Source organism: Cydia amplana, chromosome 25 (genome assembly GCF_948474715.1).
Source record: "Cydia amplana chromosome 25, ilCydAmpl1.1, whole genome shotgun sequence".
Classification (NCBI taxonomy): Eukaryota; Metazoa; Arthropoda; class Insecta; order Lepidoptera; family Tortricidae; genus Cydia; species Cydia amplana.
Genome location: NC_086093.1, coordinates 9,206,213 through 9,224,001, shown reverse-complemented (window position 1 = coordinate 9,224,001; position 17,789 = coordinate 9,206,213). Strand labels below are relative to the sequence as shown.

The following is a 17,789-nucleotide window of genomic DNA, read 5'->3' as shown; positions in this document are numbered from 1 at the left end:
ACTCTGAATAGTCTGGATATCTGGATTTAAAAGTTTCTGACACCAGTGACTTAACCCTTATATTTTAGTTTTAGTTTATCTTTTATATTTATAACTAATATCCCTTAAATAAATCCCTTCAAAGCAACTAACAATTTGATATAAATATACTACTAGTACTGTTACTACTAGTAGTGGTCGTAGTAGTACAAGTATCTAGTCCTAGTAGTACTTAAATACCTCGTAATAAAAACTATTAGGTAAGGAAAAATCAACCGTTTTAATTATTTATAAACTACACTATATGGTGACATTCTATAAAAACTTCGAACAATGTGACCAATGTTTTAACGCTTTTGAATGTACAGGTACAGACTTGGCAATAAACGATCCTATGTCATAGAAAAGACTAACACTTGGCAAAAAGTATAATAGAGAGATCTAACTTAGGTACAGATAGAGATACGAAACCAAAGATTTAGATAAGTAGTGTAGTGTACAAATGTGTGAGACGTGAACATGCAGCGCCCTCTGAGCAACGTCAGCGTGCAGTCCTACCAGGACTATCAGCCGAGCAGGAAATATGGTATGTCATCACTGGAACCCCGGCACCAACGAGTTTATTCGGAACTTATGTCACAGATTATATAATAGTTCTTACGAACAGATACTTGTCTCTCAAAGAAAATGAAAATACCTACCAACCAACGGCTTTTGTACCGCCGACGGGACGAGATTGGTAAGCATAAATCCGAACTCGCGCGGAGAGTTCCATAGGTCTACTTATGTACGAATTATCATTTGATATTTACTAATATTAGCCTCTTTTCGGTGAAGGAAAACATCATGAGGAAACCCGACTAATCCCAATAAGGTCTTGTTTACCCTCTGGGTTGGATTGGAAGGTCAGATGGCAGTCGCTTTGGTAAAAAGTAATACCTACGCCAATTCTCGGGATTAGTTGCCAAGCGGACCCCAGACTCCCATGAGCTAGGTAAAAAGCTAGGAAGATGATGATGATTTAGGGACCGGGACGGGGAGGTGTGATATCAAAATGTGACGACTGATACCTATCCGCAGTACCTCTATTTTCCACATTCCGCTTATGAACCCGTTGTATCTGTTCCCAGGGCCACAGTATGAGCCGGGCGGCTACGCGGCCGCGGTCCAGCAGCGCAGCAACATGACCCAACGGGAGGACGCACTCAAGTTCGAGCAGGGCCGCATCAAGGCCTTACAAGAAGAACGGCTACATATACAGAAGAAGACATTCACGAAATGGATCAACTCCTTCCTACAGAAGGTAAGATATAGTCTAATCCAAATAGGATACATAGCGAAATGTCCAAGTCGAAGTCGCAAAATGTACAGGCTACGTAAAATGATCAGATCGCAAAATGTGCAAATCTCATAATGAGAAGATAGCAAAATGTGCAGATCTCATAATGAGCAGATCGCAAAATGTGCAGATCTCATACTGAGCAAATCGCAAAATGCAGATCTCATAATGAGCAGAGCGCAAAATGTGCAAGCAGATTTCATAATGAGCAGGTCGCAAAATGTGTAGATTTTGATATCTAAAATAGGCCCTTGAGGCATTGTACCAAGGATGCTGGCGACATTACCTCGCTGTATCGCAATGCTGATACGTTGTGCGAGGTAGCCGCCAGCTCTTCGGTCACCAGTTACGTCAACCATACGCTTCGCGATTTCTGCGAACAACTTATGCGCGCTGGGACCCCATGGACCTAGAGTTTCAACTCCAAATGGTACAAAATGGTACTCTCTACCGAGGCTCTTATATTTGTTACGTTTTAAAATTTCGGCGCTTTCCGCCGCCCCGCCCGCTTTTACATTAGTCCGTTGGAGGTGGGACGGTGCCAGTGTGTCTACGCAGGTAGCATCCCACACTAACATAGAGAAATAGAAATAGAGCAGATTTTGAAATAGAGCTCGGATTCTGCAGTTCCAAAAAGCATAATCGTTGCCAATAAGGCTTAATTCTGTTGATTACCGAATGTTAAAATATTTTGAAACAAGCCTGGTATCTAGTAAATACAGTTTGATTTTATGCTATGTATCCGTTTAGTTACATATTATGTACTAGGGGCTTAAAAGCCATGGTGACAATCGTTTGCTGAAAACGAATCGAAACGCTATCCGTCTTGTATCCGTACGATGGTACGCACCTTGTACCACACACCAAGCCAACACCAACGAACGTTTTTCAGTGTTGACGTTCGTTGGTTCTAGCCAACGCCAAATTATATATTTCGCTGGCGTTCGTTGGTTGGTCGTCGACCTGCACTTTTTACGATTTGTACATTATACGGCCTGCACATTTTACGATTTGCACATTTCGCGACCTGCATTTTTTACGATTTGCACATTTCGCGACCTACACTGTTTAATACGACTTGCACATTTCGCTACCTGCTCGTTTTACGATCTGCACGTTTTAATACCTCCACCTTCTGCGATTTGCACTATACTTGCCGCAAAACTAAGTGGCGAGTCAGATCATAATGCCATCTCTTTTACTCTTGGTTGGTCTTAACAAGGGTAAAAGAGATAGCATTATGATCTCAGTGGCCAGTTGCTATTGCGGCAAGTATAGTGCTCATTTTGCGACTTGGACATTCTGCTAAACTCTATTTTTTTATTCGGTAGACTAAAATGACATTTCATAGTATGAAATGACATTTTATGTTCATACTATGAAATGTCATTTTAGTCTACCGAATAAAAAAATAGACTTTATGTAAGTATCCCGCAATGTACCTAAAATCGTATACGGGTTCGCGCGCCGTCTAAATGAGCCCTAATCTAGTAAGACACTGTATTTTGCTTATAGAACAGTGTTTTATCGGTAAACAAGTTGTAAATAAATTAAAACGTGAGCAAGTGTCTGACATCATGCATTCATTAAAGCATTGAGCTGTCAAATATTATAGTAAGGTACTAATTTTATGATAAATATTATGATACAATGTTCTCAGTACACAGTGATTCACATCAAAAGTATTGTCACAAATACTTAAGGAATAGATACATTTTCATATCCTGAAAATGGCTTTAACAACTGGCGAAATTGATGAGATAGTTTAGCTATAAAATTCGGATCTTGTATAGCTAGGAGATATAATTAATGTAGTAATTGTAGTATCTATATACAGGGTGCTTCCTGTAACAGGAGCAATAAATTAAACTAAAGGCTGTACTCCTCAAACTGACCAACATTTGTTCAGCATCTTTTGAAAATAACTCATGTTTTGATTTTTATTACACTTTAAAGTTTATTCTAAGACGCAATGTATTGCAAATTTTGTTATGTTTAAAGCGTGACAAGCAACGTCAAACACACTGATGTCAGCGTACATTGAAGGCAATATTTATTTTGTATGAAAAAGAGGAAGTCTAAAGGATTGATAATTTTTAAAAGTTGCTGAACAAATGTTGGTCAGTTTGAGGAGTACAGCCTTTAGTTTAATTTATTGCTCCTGTTACAGGAAGCACCCTGTATATATACTCGCTATCACATTACTTGCAAATAATTACACAACATCACTGCCGGCATTACTCATCCCTTATCGCAGAATGTACACTATTCTAAATAATTATTGGAAGCTATCTACCTATCTAGTTTCGAATCGTGACCTGACCTTATGCGGTCGGGGTCAAGATGACTTCATCGCTTCTACAAACATTTAATCACTAAGTTATTTGTAGCATTATTATTATGACTCGTAGGACCTTAATTTCTGTATTAGGTATCCATTTATTGTACACGATATTCCTCCTGAGACTCCGGCTACTAGTATTAAGCTGTCATTCGATACTACACTTAGTCTAATCCCCCAAATCTGGCTCACGGGGAACCATGCACCACACCTGTTTGTATCATTTTGCTTTGCTTGAAAAACCTAATCGGATTAACGTAAAAAATTGGGTTCCTTTAACTAATGAAGTTGGCAGGCCAGGGGGAGTAGCCAAGGTGACAAATTGACAATCGTTGATAAAATCCATACATTATTTTATGGAAATAGTCACGTGACATTTCGTAGTATTCGATACACTTTTTCTTTTCATTAAGCGTTTATCGATGTACGATTGTCATCTTGTTTTAGTCATCTTGGCTTAGCCCCCTGTGGATGTTTCACGGTCGCATTTTTATCGCTTGTCACCATGCCTGTCACGTTCTAACAACACTGATTTAAACTTTCACGATTTTCACACATTAAATTGTACAACGGGACTTAAAACTTAGATACGCGATTAAGTCCCGTTGTACATTTTAATAACGTTCTAACAAGTATGTATAGGCATAGTGACAGGCGATAAAAATGGAATGGTCTGATTCTAAATATATACTTGGTCAAGCAGATCTTGTCAGTAGAAAAAGCCGGCAAATTTGAAAAATGTAAGCGCGAAGGGATATCGTCCCATAGAAAATTTGAATTTAGCGCCTTTTTTACTGACAAGATTTGCTTGACCAGCTATATGTAGATGAGAAAGTACAAACACAAACGTTATCGACCAAACCAAAAACGAACAAACCTTTCATGTTCCAGGCCCGCATGGAGGTGGAGGACCTGTTCACGGACCTGGCGGACGGCAGGAGACTCCTCAAGCTGCTGGAGATCATCAGCGGCGAGCGCCTCCCCCGCCCCAACTCGGGCCGCATGAGGGTGCACAAGATAGAGAACGTGAACAAGAGCCTCAGCTTCCTGCACACTAAGGTGAGGAGCTGTTCAGGACCTAGTGCAGCAGGAGACTCCTCAAGCTGCTGGAGATCATCAGCGGCGAGCGCATGAGGGTTCAGGACCTGGTGGAGCAGGTGACTTTAGTTCCTTAACTAAACACAGATGTAGCCACACGGGTCTCCATTGTTTCCCATAAAGTTTTAAGTCATAATGTATTGACAGTTTTGAATGATTCACGGTGAGTTTCACTAGACTTATATCGACCAGGATATGAACCGTGATTACCTTTTGTATTGTTTTCGAGCTCCCGATATTCGATTTCATTATGTATTGTTTGTCCGCATTTTCGTTAGTCATAATTTGGTATTTCTCAGAAACGCGTAACTTTTCAGGATTGCCATAAAACAAACCTAACCTATCTATAGGATAACCTTACGAAAATCCTGAACAGTTAACGGTTTCAGAATTATGACTAATGATAATCTGACAGTCATTACATTATGGCTTTCAATAATTACGTCAAACAAAGGTATCTGTGTAGCCGCATATTCGCTATGATTCAAACACATAGCGAATGATTTTACTAACTAATCTTGTACTAATGAGTCCTTTTGTCTTATGACGTTCAGTCGTTCATCGGCGGCCGCTATCTCGTAATCAGCGACCTTGCGTGGCGCAACGCATTCCTCGATAATTAACTTATCTTTTACATTTGTTACCTTACTGTTAACAACGTAACACAGGTAGGGAGAAGATATGCTGCGAGCGTGTTTAGATTTAGAATAAGTACAGTTCTGTTTAAGGTTTAAGGGGCCCACTGATTACCAGTTCGCCGGACGATATCAGCCTGTCAGTTAGACGCAAAAGGTGACACTTCCGAACAACTGACAGTCTGATTTCGTCCGGCGGACTGGTAATCAGTGGGCCCCTTTAGCCTGCCTTTCCATTGAGGCAGAGATAAGAAGAAAAATATTATACATATAATGATCTGTTTTTTGCATAACCAGCATTTTCAAGGCACATATACATATCAGCTGGGGCTGGGTATGACCGAATTGACGACCTTGATTTTAGCCAGTACAATTACTGTGAAACCATGCGTCATTATTTTCACGGAGCGCAACTATTGTATGATGTTTACGGGCTATTTAGTACAGACAGCTGTACAAATACAATATACTGTAATATAATATACTATAATACATATAATATAATATACTGTAGACTGTAGTAGAGGAAACCCGATTGTTGACGTTGTTAGGCTTCGGAATGTGGATAGTGCGAGGCGGGTTTTATTGTACGGTTATTACTGAATACTATCAGGCTGTAAAATTAAAAAAAAAAAGTTTACACCTTTTAAGGTTCCATACTTCAAAAGGAAAAAAAAAATAGTTAAGAAATTATGAATTGTCTCCGAAACATATGGGTCTAAACTAAAAGATTGAATATTATGGAAATACTTATTTACTTTACCTACGGGAAAACCTATAAAAATCCTGCACTCAAGAGTGAGTCGTGATTTTTGAATTTGTCTCCCAGATATTGTAAGTATACATTGTGACCTTGACCTCGATAGGTGCGGTTGGAGTCGATCGGCGCCGAAGACATCGTAGACGGCAACCCGCGCCTCATCCTCGGCCTTGTGTGGACCATCATCCTGCGCTTTCAGATCCAGGAGATCGAGATCGATGTGGTCAGTACCTTCATCCCACCACTACCATGTAGATTACATACATACATATATTCACGCCTATTTCCCGGAGGGGTAGGCAGAGACCACGGATTACCATTTGCTACGATTTTGACATACCTCTTTCGCTTCCGTTACTTTCATAACATTCCTCATACACGCTCGCCGGTACAGAAGATTCACTTTAACAAAACGCGTCTATTACGACAGATATAACCGCTAGGTGGCGCAAGCGCGAGCAGGCGTCCGTTCCGTAGCGGTGCGCGGCAACTACTATGTCTATATAGACACCAAAATTGGTACAAGATATAGCGACGCGACGAAATCGTGGAGTGAGCCACGCCTGATGATACTCGTTCATAATTCAAAGATTTAGTAAGAGGCAAGCAATATTTTTATAAATAGAGGATAATACTTTAAATCTATTTACAGGACGAAGAAAATGAATCCTCCGAAAAGAAGTCAGCCAAGGACGCTCTCCTGCTGTGGTGTCAACGGAAGACGAGCGGCTACCATGGAGTCCACATCAGCAACTTCTCGGACTCCTGGCGCTCCGGGCTCGGGTTCAACGCCCTCATACACGCGCACAGGTGACCTTGACACTGTCGACCTTGACCTTTAGACTAGCGGCTACCATGGAGTCCACATCCACAATTTCTCGGACTCTTGGCGCTCTGGGCTCGGGTTCAATGCCCTTCACATAGGACCTTGACCTATTCATAAATAATATGACCTTGATTGACTTATACTTAACCTGACATTGACAAACAGGGATTGACAAACTTATTTGGGATTCGCAATGTTTAGATTATCACGTCTTAAATATTTGTTTTAACTTCATTGCACGAAACACGAGAGATGTATATAAGTACTATTTTTCAATTTAAGTATAAGCTAGAAATGTGCACAATGCACATGCTAACGAGCTCCCGAAAGAGAAAGAGACGACCTTATGTTTAACAACGAGTGTGACAAAGACGGATGATGGAATGAGACGATTAATCAAAAATAACAGATTTCTTCGTAGGATACAGAAATAAATTTGGAAGTATTTTTCGTGCTCCTCAAGTATGAGTATAACCGATAGGTTATACTATGGTTATATAATATCATTGTCTTACGGTAGATGTCGCTCGGGTCCCCTTGAACCATATGGTGGAAAGATTTGCTGGCTATGGATGAGGTCTTGGTGGGTCAGATGGCAGAGCGCTGGAGTGTCGATCCAGAGGCCGCGAGTTCAAGTCTCACCCAAGACAGTATTTTTTCCACTCTCAAATTTATATATATGTTGTAGGCCGGACCTGTTCCGCTGGGCGGAGCTCCCGGTGCAGGACCACGTGGAGACCCTCAACCACGCCTTCGAGGTCGCGCACAAGAACCTCGGCATCCCCAAGCTGCTCGACGCTGAGGGTAAGGGTCTCCCCATACTTATCGACGCGGATTCGGGGAAAGCCGATAGTAAACAGCATAAACAGGTAAGGTTCGGTTCGGCTCCGTTCGGCCGTCGACGGCCGACGCGTCGGCGTCTTTTTCGCTCTTATTGCGTGGACATAAAGTTTCATTTCTATTGGCATTGCCGATTCCGCGTCGATAAGTTTAGGGAGACCCTAAGTCGTTTGAGCCATTGTCAAAAGAGCTGACACAGATTGATGCCATGATACCAGAGTAGGCTAATAAAAAAAATATATTTCACTAAAGGTATTTATTTTAAGTGACATTGTATATTGTGATTGTGAGATAAAAAAATCATATCATTTCACTACATAGTCATTTTAAAGGGTATTATGCCCAAGTTATTTTATGGCAATCGGTATTTGTTTTACAAGGGGGCAAAGTTGTTGTTTAGGGCCACCCCAAATCTAGCGTCTTTCGAGCGTCGGCGTCTACAACTCTATGGCCGCTGCTCGACGCGACCACAAAATAGATACAGTACAGAAGTCAATCACATGTATGTACTTCACTTTTCATACTTACGCTCGGCGGTCGCTCTAGGGTTGTCAACTATGATTTATGCACAAAAAACTATCGTGATAGTGGCACTCGTATCTAGTAGTGGCCGGGGCGGGGTGCATATCTACCTACCTAACTGTTCTGTTTAACGTTAAAACGAACCATCGAAATACAAGCAGATACCTACTTACCTCTCTGAAACCACTGGTAGCTTAAAAAACGACAATTCACCGTTTTATGTTGAATTTAAACAACCGTCCACTGAACAGTTATAATAACTTTTTTTTTGTTTCTCCTTTATTGCACAAAAAAGCTCACAGACGCGTGTCTCAAGCGGTTGACACTCGCGCTCGCACTGGTCCCAACCGGTCCGAGATATCGTGTCCGTGAGCAGTGTCTATGTGTGCGTTGCTCGAGCGCACTTTGTATGTAGATTGATTTCTGTACTGTATCTATTTTGTGACGCGACGTCGACGCAACGTCGACGCAACTGCGCAGCGACGTCATTTTCCATAGCGCTAACCAGACGCCGACGCTCGAAAGACGCTAGATGTGGGGTGGCCCTTAACCGCTCGTGCTAATATTGATACCCGAGCAAGCGAAAGATTCCAAAATTGAACCACGGGCGTAGCGAGTGGTTCGAAAAATGGAATCTTGAGCGTTGCCAGGGTTTCAAAGCACGAGAGTTAAACAAAATTTGCCACCGAGTAAAATATAAAATTTTTCACCACACCAACCCGAAGCAAATATTAAATGTAAAATCAAACAAAATCAAATCCAAATGAATGTTATTAAATATTTATCATCCAAGATCATCATTTAAAAGTCAATTCTACCAGCAAACATAGGAAAACAACTCAAAATTTGCATTTGATTACTTTGCCTCACATGTGAATAAAATCCAACTTTGCTATCAGTTTTTGAAGTGCAAAGTAAGCCTTTCCGAGCTGGTGTGGTGAAAATAACTATTATCGACGGCTGTGGACCATGTATGTGTCCTGTTTCAGACGTGGACATCAACCGGCCGGACGAGAAGTCGGTGATGACGTACGTGGCGAGCTACTACCACACGTTCGCGCGCATGAAGAACGAGCAGAAGAGCGGACGCAGGATCGCCAACGTGAGTTTATATCACATTACATCGACTATAGTCTTTCGATTTGTAACTAGCCCGAACGGCTAATCCTTTGTCTATTGTTAAGTAAGTGTAGGTGCGGGGCCAGCTACAAATCGAAAGACTATACGAGGGGCGTTCAAAATATTCTCGGTATTGATATCTTACGACCTCTTCTAAAATTTCTTTCGTTACTGGCCGCTAAGGTTTATTCATTGACATTAAAAAAAAGTATAATTCGAACCGAGATAGTCTTTTGTTTTTCTGCAATTGCTGAACAAACATGAACATCATGTGCGAATTGACAATGTTAACTAAATTAGAACATCGATGCGTGATACAATTCTTGACAAAACAGGGTAAAAATCAAAAAACCATAAAAGAGGAAATGGATTGTGTTTACCGTGAGTCTGCTCCTTCTTTATCTACCATTCAAAAGTGGTCAAGCGAGTTTAAACGCGGAAGGGAGAGTATTGAAGATGACCCTAGACCTGGCCGGCCTGTAGTAGCTACTTCACAAGAAAATATTGATAAAGTGGAAAAACTTATATTGGAAGATGGTCGAGTGAAGGTAAAATCTATAGCACAAGTAACCAATCTCTCTATTGGTACCGTACAATGATATTATACATGACCATCTTAATATGTCAAAAGTAAGTGCAAGATGGGTTCCGCAAATGCTGACTCGGCTTCAAAAAGACATGCGTGTAGCTTGTTGTTCCGATTTTATTGACCTGTGCGGTGAAAATCCTGATGAGGTGCTGCAAAGAATAGTTACTGGAGATGAAACCTGGGTTCATCATTATGACCCAGAGAGTAAACAAGAGTCCATGCAGTGGCACATTAAGGGTTCAGCTCATCCCAAGAAGTTCAAGGTCATCCCTTCAGCTGGCAAGGTCATGGCCACGATATTTTGGGATTGTGAAGGAGTATTACTAATCGATTATAAAGAAAAAGGTGTAAATATCACAGGACAGTCATCACTACGCTAACATTCTACGTCAATTAAAGGATGTAATTAAAGAAAAGAGGCGAGGAAAGTTAACCAAAGGTATTCTGCTTCTGCATGACAACGCCCCCGTCCATACGGCTCATATTGCCAAGGCAGCTATTGTTGAATGTTGGTTTAAAACTGTTACTCACCCACCGTATAGTCCGGACTTAGCCCCCAGCGACTTCTTTTTGCTCCCCAATCTTAAAAAGGATCTGCGTGGAAATAAATTTTCTGACGATGAAGCATTGAAGGCGGCAGTGGAGGAGCATTTTTACACGAAAGATAAAAAATATTTTTACGAGGGATTAAAAAAAATAATTGATCGATCTTTTGTGTATGAACATAGGGGGGGAGTATATTGAAAAATAAAAGTATCAAACTTTTCGTACTTGTTTGTTTTCATTCTCATACCGAGAATATTTTGAACACCCCTCGTACTTAAAATTATAGTCAGATTGCCCTAATTGGTCTGACTGACACTATAAATGAACCTTTTGCCTATAACAATGTTTTATGTGCTTTTTCCGTATTATTAAAAAATCATAATATATTTTTTCGGTTCCTAGGACGTTACCTCTCTCTCTCTCTCACACTCTCTTCAGCCCTTCTCTAACCTCCGGGTGTAGGCCTCCTTCATGTTACGCCATTCATCACGGTTCTGTGCGCCCTGGAGCCACTTCTCCCCCGCAGTCCTTATCATGTCATCGTCCTAGGACGTTACGAAAGATTAAATCAACCTAATTTACTTCGGATATTTATACAGATTTGTATATTAATCCAGGGTAAAACAGATATTAGAACAGTTGTGAAACTGTTCAAAACATTTGCAAATTGGCATATAATCTGGGGTAAAAGATGTCATTAGGAATTGGGATCTTAGCCTTCGGAGAGACGTTGGCATGTTCTACCGTCTGTACAATGGGGAATGCTCGGAAGAACTTTTTGATTTGGTGCCATCGTCTCGTTTTTATCACCGCACCTCCCGCCAAAGGAGCAAAGTTCATCCCCACTTCTTAGATACATGGCACACCAAGAATAAGCGGGCATCTCGCTCGTTTCTTCCCAGAACGTGCAGAATGTGGAATGAGTTGCCTCCTGAGGTATTTCCTTTGCGCTACGACATGGGATTCTTCAAGAAGCGGGTATTTAGGGTTCTCAAGGGTCGGCAACGCTTAAGTGGCTCCTGTGATGTTGCTTATGTCCATGGGCGACGATGACCGCTTCCCATCAGGCGGCTCGTCTGCTGACTATTACATAAAAAAAAAGGATGACGATATAAATATTCATGTTCAGATTATCGGCCAACTGATGGACTGCGACGGTCGCAAGGCGGAGTACAGCCGCCTGGTCACCACCCTGCTCGAGTGGATCCGGCTCAAGATCGAGGAGCTGAACGGCCGGGAACTGCCCAACTCGCTGGACGGCATCCAGAGGCTGCTGCTGGCGTTCAAGCAGTACAGGACCGTGGAGAAACCCCCCAAGTAAGTACTGGAGTGGATCCGACTCAAGGTCGCCGGAAGTAAGCGCCGGATGCTCTGGCCCAGACACGGCCAGGTCTAACGTGAGTCATCCGTCACCCAGCTTAGTGTCCTCTAATTACTAAATGTAATGCCTGTAACTGTATTAAAGTTATCTGATCATCACACAACTGTATGGAAGACAACACATTCTGTATTTACCTGTTTAGAATGTATTTTGATTTGTTTGTACAGGTACAAGGAGCGCTCCGAGATCGAAGCCCTATACTTCGACATCAACACGATGAACAAGAGTCTGGTGGGAGAGGCGTGGGCGCCGCTGGAGGGGCAGCTGCCGCAAGACCTGGAGCGGGCCTGGCAGCGCCTCGAGCAGGTAACACACTGAGAGCGGGCAGTACTACACAACAAGAGTCTGGTGGGAGAGGCGTGGGCGCCGCTGGAGGGGCAGCTGCCGCAAGACCTGGAGCGGGCCTGGCAGCGCCTCGAGCAGGTAACACACTGAGAGCGGGCAGTACTACACAACAAGAGTCTGGTGGGAGAGGCGTGGGCGCCGCTGGAGGGGCAGCTGCCGCAAGACCTGGAGCGGGCCTGGCAGCGCCTCGAGCAGGTAACACACTGAGAGCGGGCAGTACTACACAACAAGAGTCTGGTGGGAGAGGCGTGGGCGCCGCTGGAGGGGCAGCTGCCGCAAGACCTGGAGCGGGCCTGGCAGCGCCTCGAGCAGGTAACACACTGAGAGCGGGCAGTACTACACAACAAGAGTCTGGTGGGAGAGGCGTGGGCGCCGCTGGAGGGGCAGCTGCCGCAAGACCTGGAGCGGGCCTGGCAGCGCCTCGAGCAGGTAACACACTGAGAGCGGGCAGTACTACACAACAAGAGTCTGGTGGGAGAGGCGTGGGCGCCGCTGGAGGGGCAGCTGCCGCAAGACCTGGAGCGGGCCTGGCAGCGCCTCGAGCAGGTAACACACTGAGAGCGGGCAGTACTACACAACAAGAGTCTGGTGGGAGAGGCGTGGGCGCCGCTGGAGGGGCAGCTGCCGCAAGACCTGGAGCGGGCCTGGCAGCGCCTCGAGCAGGTAACACACTGAGAGCGGGCAGTACTACACAACAAGAGTCTGGTGGGAGAGGTTGTTTAGTGTGGGGCTAGTTCGATGTGTGTAAGATTGTCCCCGGATATGTATTTATTAATTATTGTGTCCGCAGGCGGAGCACGCGCGCGAGATCGCGCTACGCACGGAGCTGCTGCGGCAGCAGAGGCTCGAGCAACTCAACTACAAGTTCAACACCAAGGTAAGATAAGTTAACATAAGGTAAGATAACATAACATAATATTTATTCATTTAAAACTGATGCTAATTTGATTGATGCAATGGTAATTATACAATTTATACTTAAATAGTACATTCATAGATTTAACTTAAAATAAGTAAAGGTCAAGTTACAAGGTACACACATTAAAGTGTTGCTCAAGTTTTACGACTTTTGACGTGACGTGATAACGTCTTATAAATCGATGAACACCGATAGCATGCACGAAAAATGTCACGTTGCGGACAGATCTCCATGGTAACGTTGTGGACAAATCTCCATGGTAACGTTGTGGACAGATCTCCATGGTAACATATAAAAGTATGCAATTTTTCATCAATGTTTTCTTATGACGTTATCACGCAAGATATTTTTTTTTAAACATAGTGAGGTACCATGTACATATACCTACATTTACTCAGATTTGAGAAATGCAATAGAGCGTGTGAATAAGCTAATCCCTGTTGAAAATTGTTTAAAATGTACATAATTGTATTTTAGTTTAGTTTTTAAATAAGAAGCATTTCGTCTGTGTTTGATTAGGATTCTTTACCTTTTTTGTATCTTTTAAGAAAAATTGATTTACTCTATACGGGACACCTGTAATTTGAACCCAACATTTTACTAACCTAAATATTTAGGTATATGATTCTGTGGCCCTAGTAAAAGAGAGTACAAGTCTCGCGCAGCTTAGGTGTACAAGGGCATAAGTGTACGCAACTTACACCCTTTTACAACTGCGCTGCCCGAGACTTGTACCCTTATCCACTATTGCCACAGGATTATAAAAGACCGACCGAAGCGACCCGCCCCGGCTTCGCACGGGTTAACAGATTATACATAAACCATCCTCTTAAATCACTATCTATTTAAAAAACCGCATCAAAATCCGTTGCGTAGTATTCAAGATCTAAGCATACATAGGGACAGACAGCACAAGCGACTTTGTTTTATACTATGTAGTGATTTTTTTTTTTTAATATTATAGGACATTTTTACACAAATTGACTAAGCCTCACAGTAAGCTCCAGAAGGCTTGTGTTGTGGGTACTCAGACAACGATAGATATAATATACAAATACTTAAATACATAGAAAACAACCATGACTCAGGAACAAATATCTGTGCTCATCGCACAAATAAATGCCCTTACTGGGATTCGAACCCAGGACCGCGGCTTCACAGGCAGGGTCACTACCCACTAGGCCAGACCGGTCGTCAAAAGTGATACTTATCTATATTGTATGTTATGTCGACAGTCGGTGCTCCGCAAGGGCTACCTGAAGGAGATGATCCAGGTGCTCTCGGACCCTCGCTACGGCTCCAACCTGGCGCAGGTGGACGCCACCGTCAAGAAACACGAGGCCATCTCCGCGGACATCCTCGCCAGGTACTAACACCAACCAGGGGATCCCCCACGCCAATGACCTTCGATCTGAATCCCTTACTTTTTAGGGTTCCGTAGCCAAATGGCAAAAAACGGAACCCTTATAGATTCGTCATGTCTGTCTGTCTGTCTGTCCGTCTGTCTGTCCGTCCGTATGTCACAGCCACTTTTCTCCGAAACTATAAGAACTATACCGTTGAAACTTGGTAAGTAGATGTATTCTGTGAACCGCATTAAGATATTCACACAAAAATAGAAAAAAAACAATAATTTTTGGGGTTCCCCATACTTCAAACTGAAACTCAAAATTTTTTTTTTCATCAAACCCATACGTGTGGGGTATCTATGGATAGGTCTTCAAAAATGATATTAAGGTTTCTAATATCATTTTTTTCTAAACTGAATAGTTTGCGCGAGAGACACTTCCAAAGTGGTAAAATGTGTGTCCCCCCCCCCTGTAACTTCTAAAATAAGAGAATGATAAAACTAAAAAAAATATACGATGTACATTACCATGTAAACTTCCACCGAAAATTGGTTTGAACGAGATCTAGTAAGTAGTTTTTTTTTAATACGTCATAAATCGCCTAAATACGGAACCCTTCATGGGCGAGTCCGACTCGCACTTGGCCGCTTTTTTATTTAATGTTTTTTGTAGCTTATCATATTAACAGCAACGGTTTTAAGCAATATAAAGTCTATTCTTTTATTCGGTAGACTGAAATGACAGTTAATAGTATGGAATGACATTTCATGTTCATACTATTAACTGTCATTTCAGTCTACCGAATAAAAAAATAGACTTTAGTATCCCATATTTATTTCAAAGTTCATAGTCTTCGAGATATTTGGCATCAGAGTTGAACAATTTTAGGCCATAAAACTGGTTTTCTGGCCATAACTCATGAATCTAGTATAACTGGATTGGGCATGAGTGGTGGGGATAACTGATAGAACGGGATAGTCTTATATATCTTTCAGTAGGACTAGCAGCGAAAGCGCTATTATTGTTTGTCATTGTCACAGTCTCACATCTTGTTTTATTCCCCACCGTAAATTGACCACCGTGATTGGTCGAATTCATTTGTTGCCCACCATAACAAATAAATTCGACCAATCATAGCGTCGCATTGCGAATTTATATGTTTTGTCCCTCACGGAGGCACGCTTAGACCACTTCTATAGGATGCTACCTTCTATGCCATAACTTTTGTGTTAATTAGTTTTAAATTAAAATCATCGACATGTTTTTCGAGACGTCAAAGACGAATCCAAATATGTAGATTTCGTATATTTAAGATCCTTCACAGCAAACTAGATACGATAATAGTGTTTTGAAAGACAATTATAAAAAAAATGATAAAAATATTAGCATTCATTTCTTTCAAAATCGGGTCGACACAAAAGGAGATAATAGATTGAAGAACTGATAGCCGTGTCTCTTATAATTCTATCTGTGGTGCAAAAGTAGGAGATACGATTCAAAACTTGTTAAAAATCGATGAAAACCGCAGGTAGCCCCTTAACTGTCTGGACTGTCTCTTAAATGGACCTGATGTCTTTTGTAATAAGGTCTACCGAAGGGCAGTTAACAGTGTGGGCGATGATACGCTTCACTATGTACATTGACATTTGATACAATTAGCGTACGGATGTAGAGCCCCTCCCCTCACTTCTTGAGTTCACGGTTTAAGTATTTTTATTTTTTACCCTATTTATTTTGAACACAGTTTTACACTGGTATACGTACATGATTTTCTGTCAATATAGTTGTCAAAAGTAACTGTCATTTGACCGCGTCCAGCGACATGTCTGCTCGTAACGAGCCCGACCGGGCATCTGAATCAAAGGAGATTTTTGACAGATATGACGAATGTATGGAAATTTTACGAAAGTTTACATTTACGATTGAATTTCTCTATTGCCTTTAATAGGAATTTTTTTATAACTTCAGCATCGTTTTTTTTATACAAATTATACTAAACGCTGACACGTTCATTTTCGGTACAACTTTGCATAAGTGTATTTTCAAGAGTGATTCATTGTATACATTCTTTGGGATATGGGATAATAATTACATTGATTTATTTTATTTTATTAAGACATGTGAACGCTAGCGAAGCGACTAAACGGTGACTGCCTTTTTCGCTGATTTTTCTCTACGCAGGAAGGCTGTTTTGTCAGTAAATGTTGTTACACTGTCTCTGCGACCCAAAGAGAATCCTGGACGTCCCACAACAATTAATGTCACTCCTCCCCAGCCTGTCTGAGCCATAAACAATCTCACGTTTGTCCAGGACCGAACGCTTCGAGGACCTGTCCGCCATGGCGGCCGAGCTGGTCCGCGAGAAGTACCACGGCGCGGACGGCGTGGCGCGCACCGAGCAGGCCGTGCTGGCGCGCTGGCAGGAGCTGCTGGCGCTGCTGGCGCGCCACCGCGCCTCGCTGGCGGCCTTGGCGCGCCTCATGTCGCTGCTGCGCGAGTGCGACACGGTGCGCGGCACGCTCGCAGACATGCAGGTGTGTGTGTAGATGTAGAGGTACCACGGCACCGAGCAGGCCGTGCTGGCGCTGCTGGCGCGCCACCGGGCCTCGCTGTGTGTGTTTGTTTAGTACAGTTTACCTGTGTTGTAGGCCGTGTTCCAGTCTGAAGAAGTGGGGCGGCACCTGGTGGACGTGGAGCGGCTGCTGCAGGCGCACGCGCTGCAGGAGCTGCAGCTGGGCGCGCTGCACGAGAGCCTGCGGCGGCTGGCGCGCCAGGGCGAGGGCGGGGGGCACCGCGAGCTGGCGGCGAGGCTGCAGGGGCTGCAGGACGGATACGACAGGTACAGACACTTGAAATAGGCAGAGTGCCGGGAGGGGAGTAGACACTAAACTCGGGTTGATGTATTATAGTTTATATCATGTCAGTTTACAAGTCACCACCAATCTCCCCAGTAATTCTAATGATCAACTATATATATTATTAAACTACGTGTCTTGAAGAGGAAATCCCTTATCGGATGGAGAGGTGTTTTATCTGTTTATTAATTCGCTAAGTATCCACTACGTGGTTTACGTGTACATATGTATACTACGAGACCTACGTGTAGATACGCGCATCTGCCTATCACACACTTACTTATAGCAGGACACAGAAGTAAGGCCGTCAGCACACGAGGCGTAGGCGTGAGCGGAGCGTATGAGA

General features: G+C 42.9%; 1 protein-coding gene and 1 long non-coding RNA gene across 2 annotated transcripts in view; one reads left to right on the top strand and one right to left on the bottom strand.

Moving 5' to 3' along the window:
- Positions 1 to 429: 429 nt before the first annotated feature.
- Positions 430 to 17,789, top strand: part of LOC134659620 (spectrin beta chain) — a 124,063-nt gene continuing 106,703 nt past the window's right edge. The window contains exons 1-13 of the mRNA XM_063515302.1: positions 430 to 565; positions 1,110 to 1,282; positions 4,551 to 4,718; positions 6,259 to 6,375; positions 6,805 to 6,962; positions 7,667 to 7,782; positions 9,330 to 9,442; positions 11,724 to 11,911; positions 12,143 to 12,281; positions 13,111 to 13,197; positions 14,475 to 14,605; positions 16,900 to 17,122; positions 17,237 to 17,427. Coding sequence (XP_063371372.1) covers positions 499 to 565; positions 1,110 to 1,282; positions 4,551 to 4,718; positions 6,259 to 6,375; positions 6,805 to 6,962; positions 7,667 to 7,782; positions 9,330 to 9,442; positions 11,724 to 11,911; positions 12,143 to 12,281; positions 13,111 to 13,197; positions 14,475 to 14,605; positions 16,900 to 17,122; positions 17,237 to 17,427 — 1,871 coding nt within the window. The 5' untranslated portion in view covers positions 430 to 498. The remainder of the gene's footprint in view (positions 566 to 1,109; positions 1,283 to 4,550; positions 4,719 to 6,258; positions 6,376 to 6,804; positions 6,963 to 7,666; positions 7,783 to 9,329; positions 9,443 to 11,723; positions 11,912 to 12,142; positions 12,282 to 13,110; positions 13,198 to 14,474; positions 14,606 to 16,899; positions 17,123 to 17,236; positions 17,428 to 17,789) is intronic.
- LOC134659633 (uncharacterized) overlaps positions 5,049 to 17,789 on the bottom strand; it is a 198,029-nt gene continuing 185,288 nt past the window's right edge. Inside the window, exon 2 of the long non-coding RNA XR_010097822.1 lies at positions 5,049 to 5,097. This is a non-coding gene — a long non-coding RNA (uncharacterized LOC134659633). The remainder of the gene's footprint in view (positions 5,098 to 17,789) is intronic.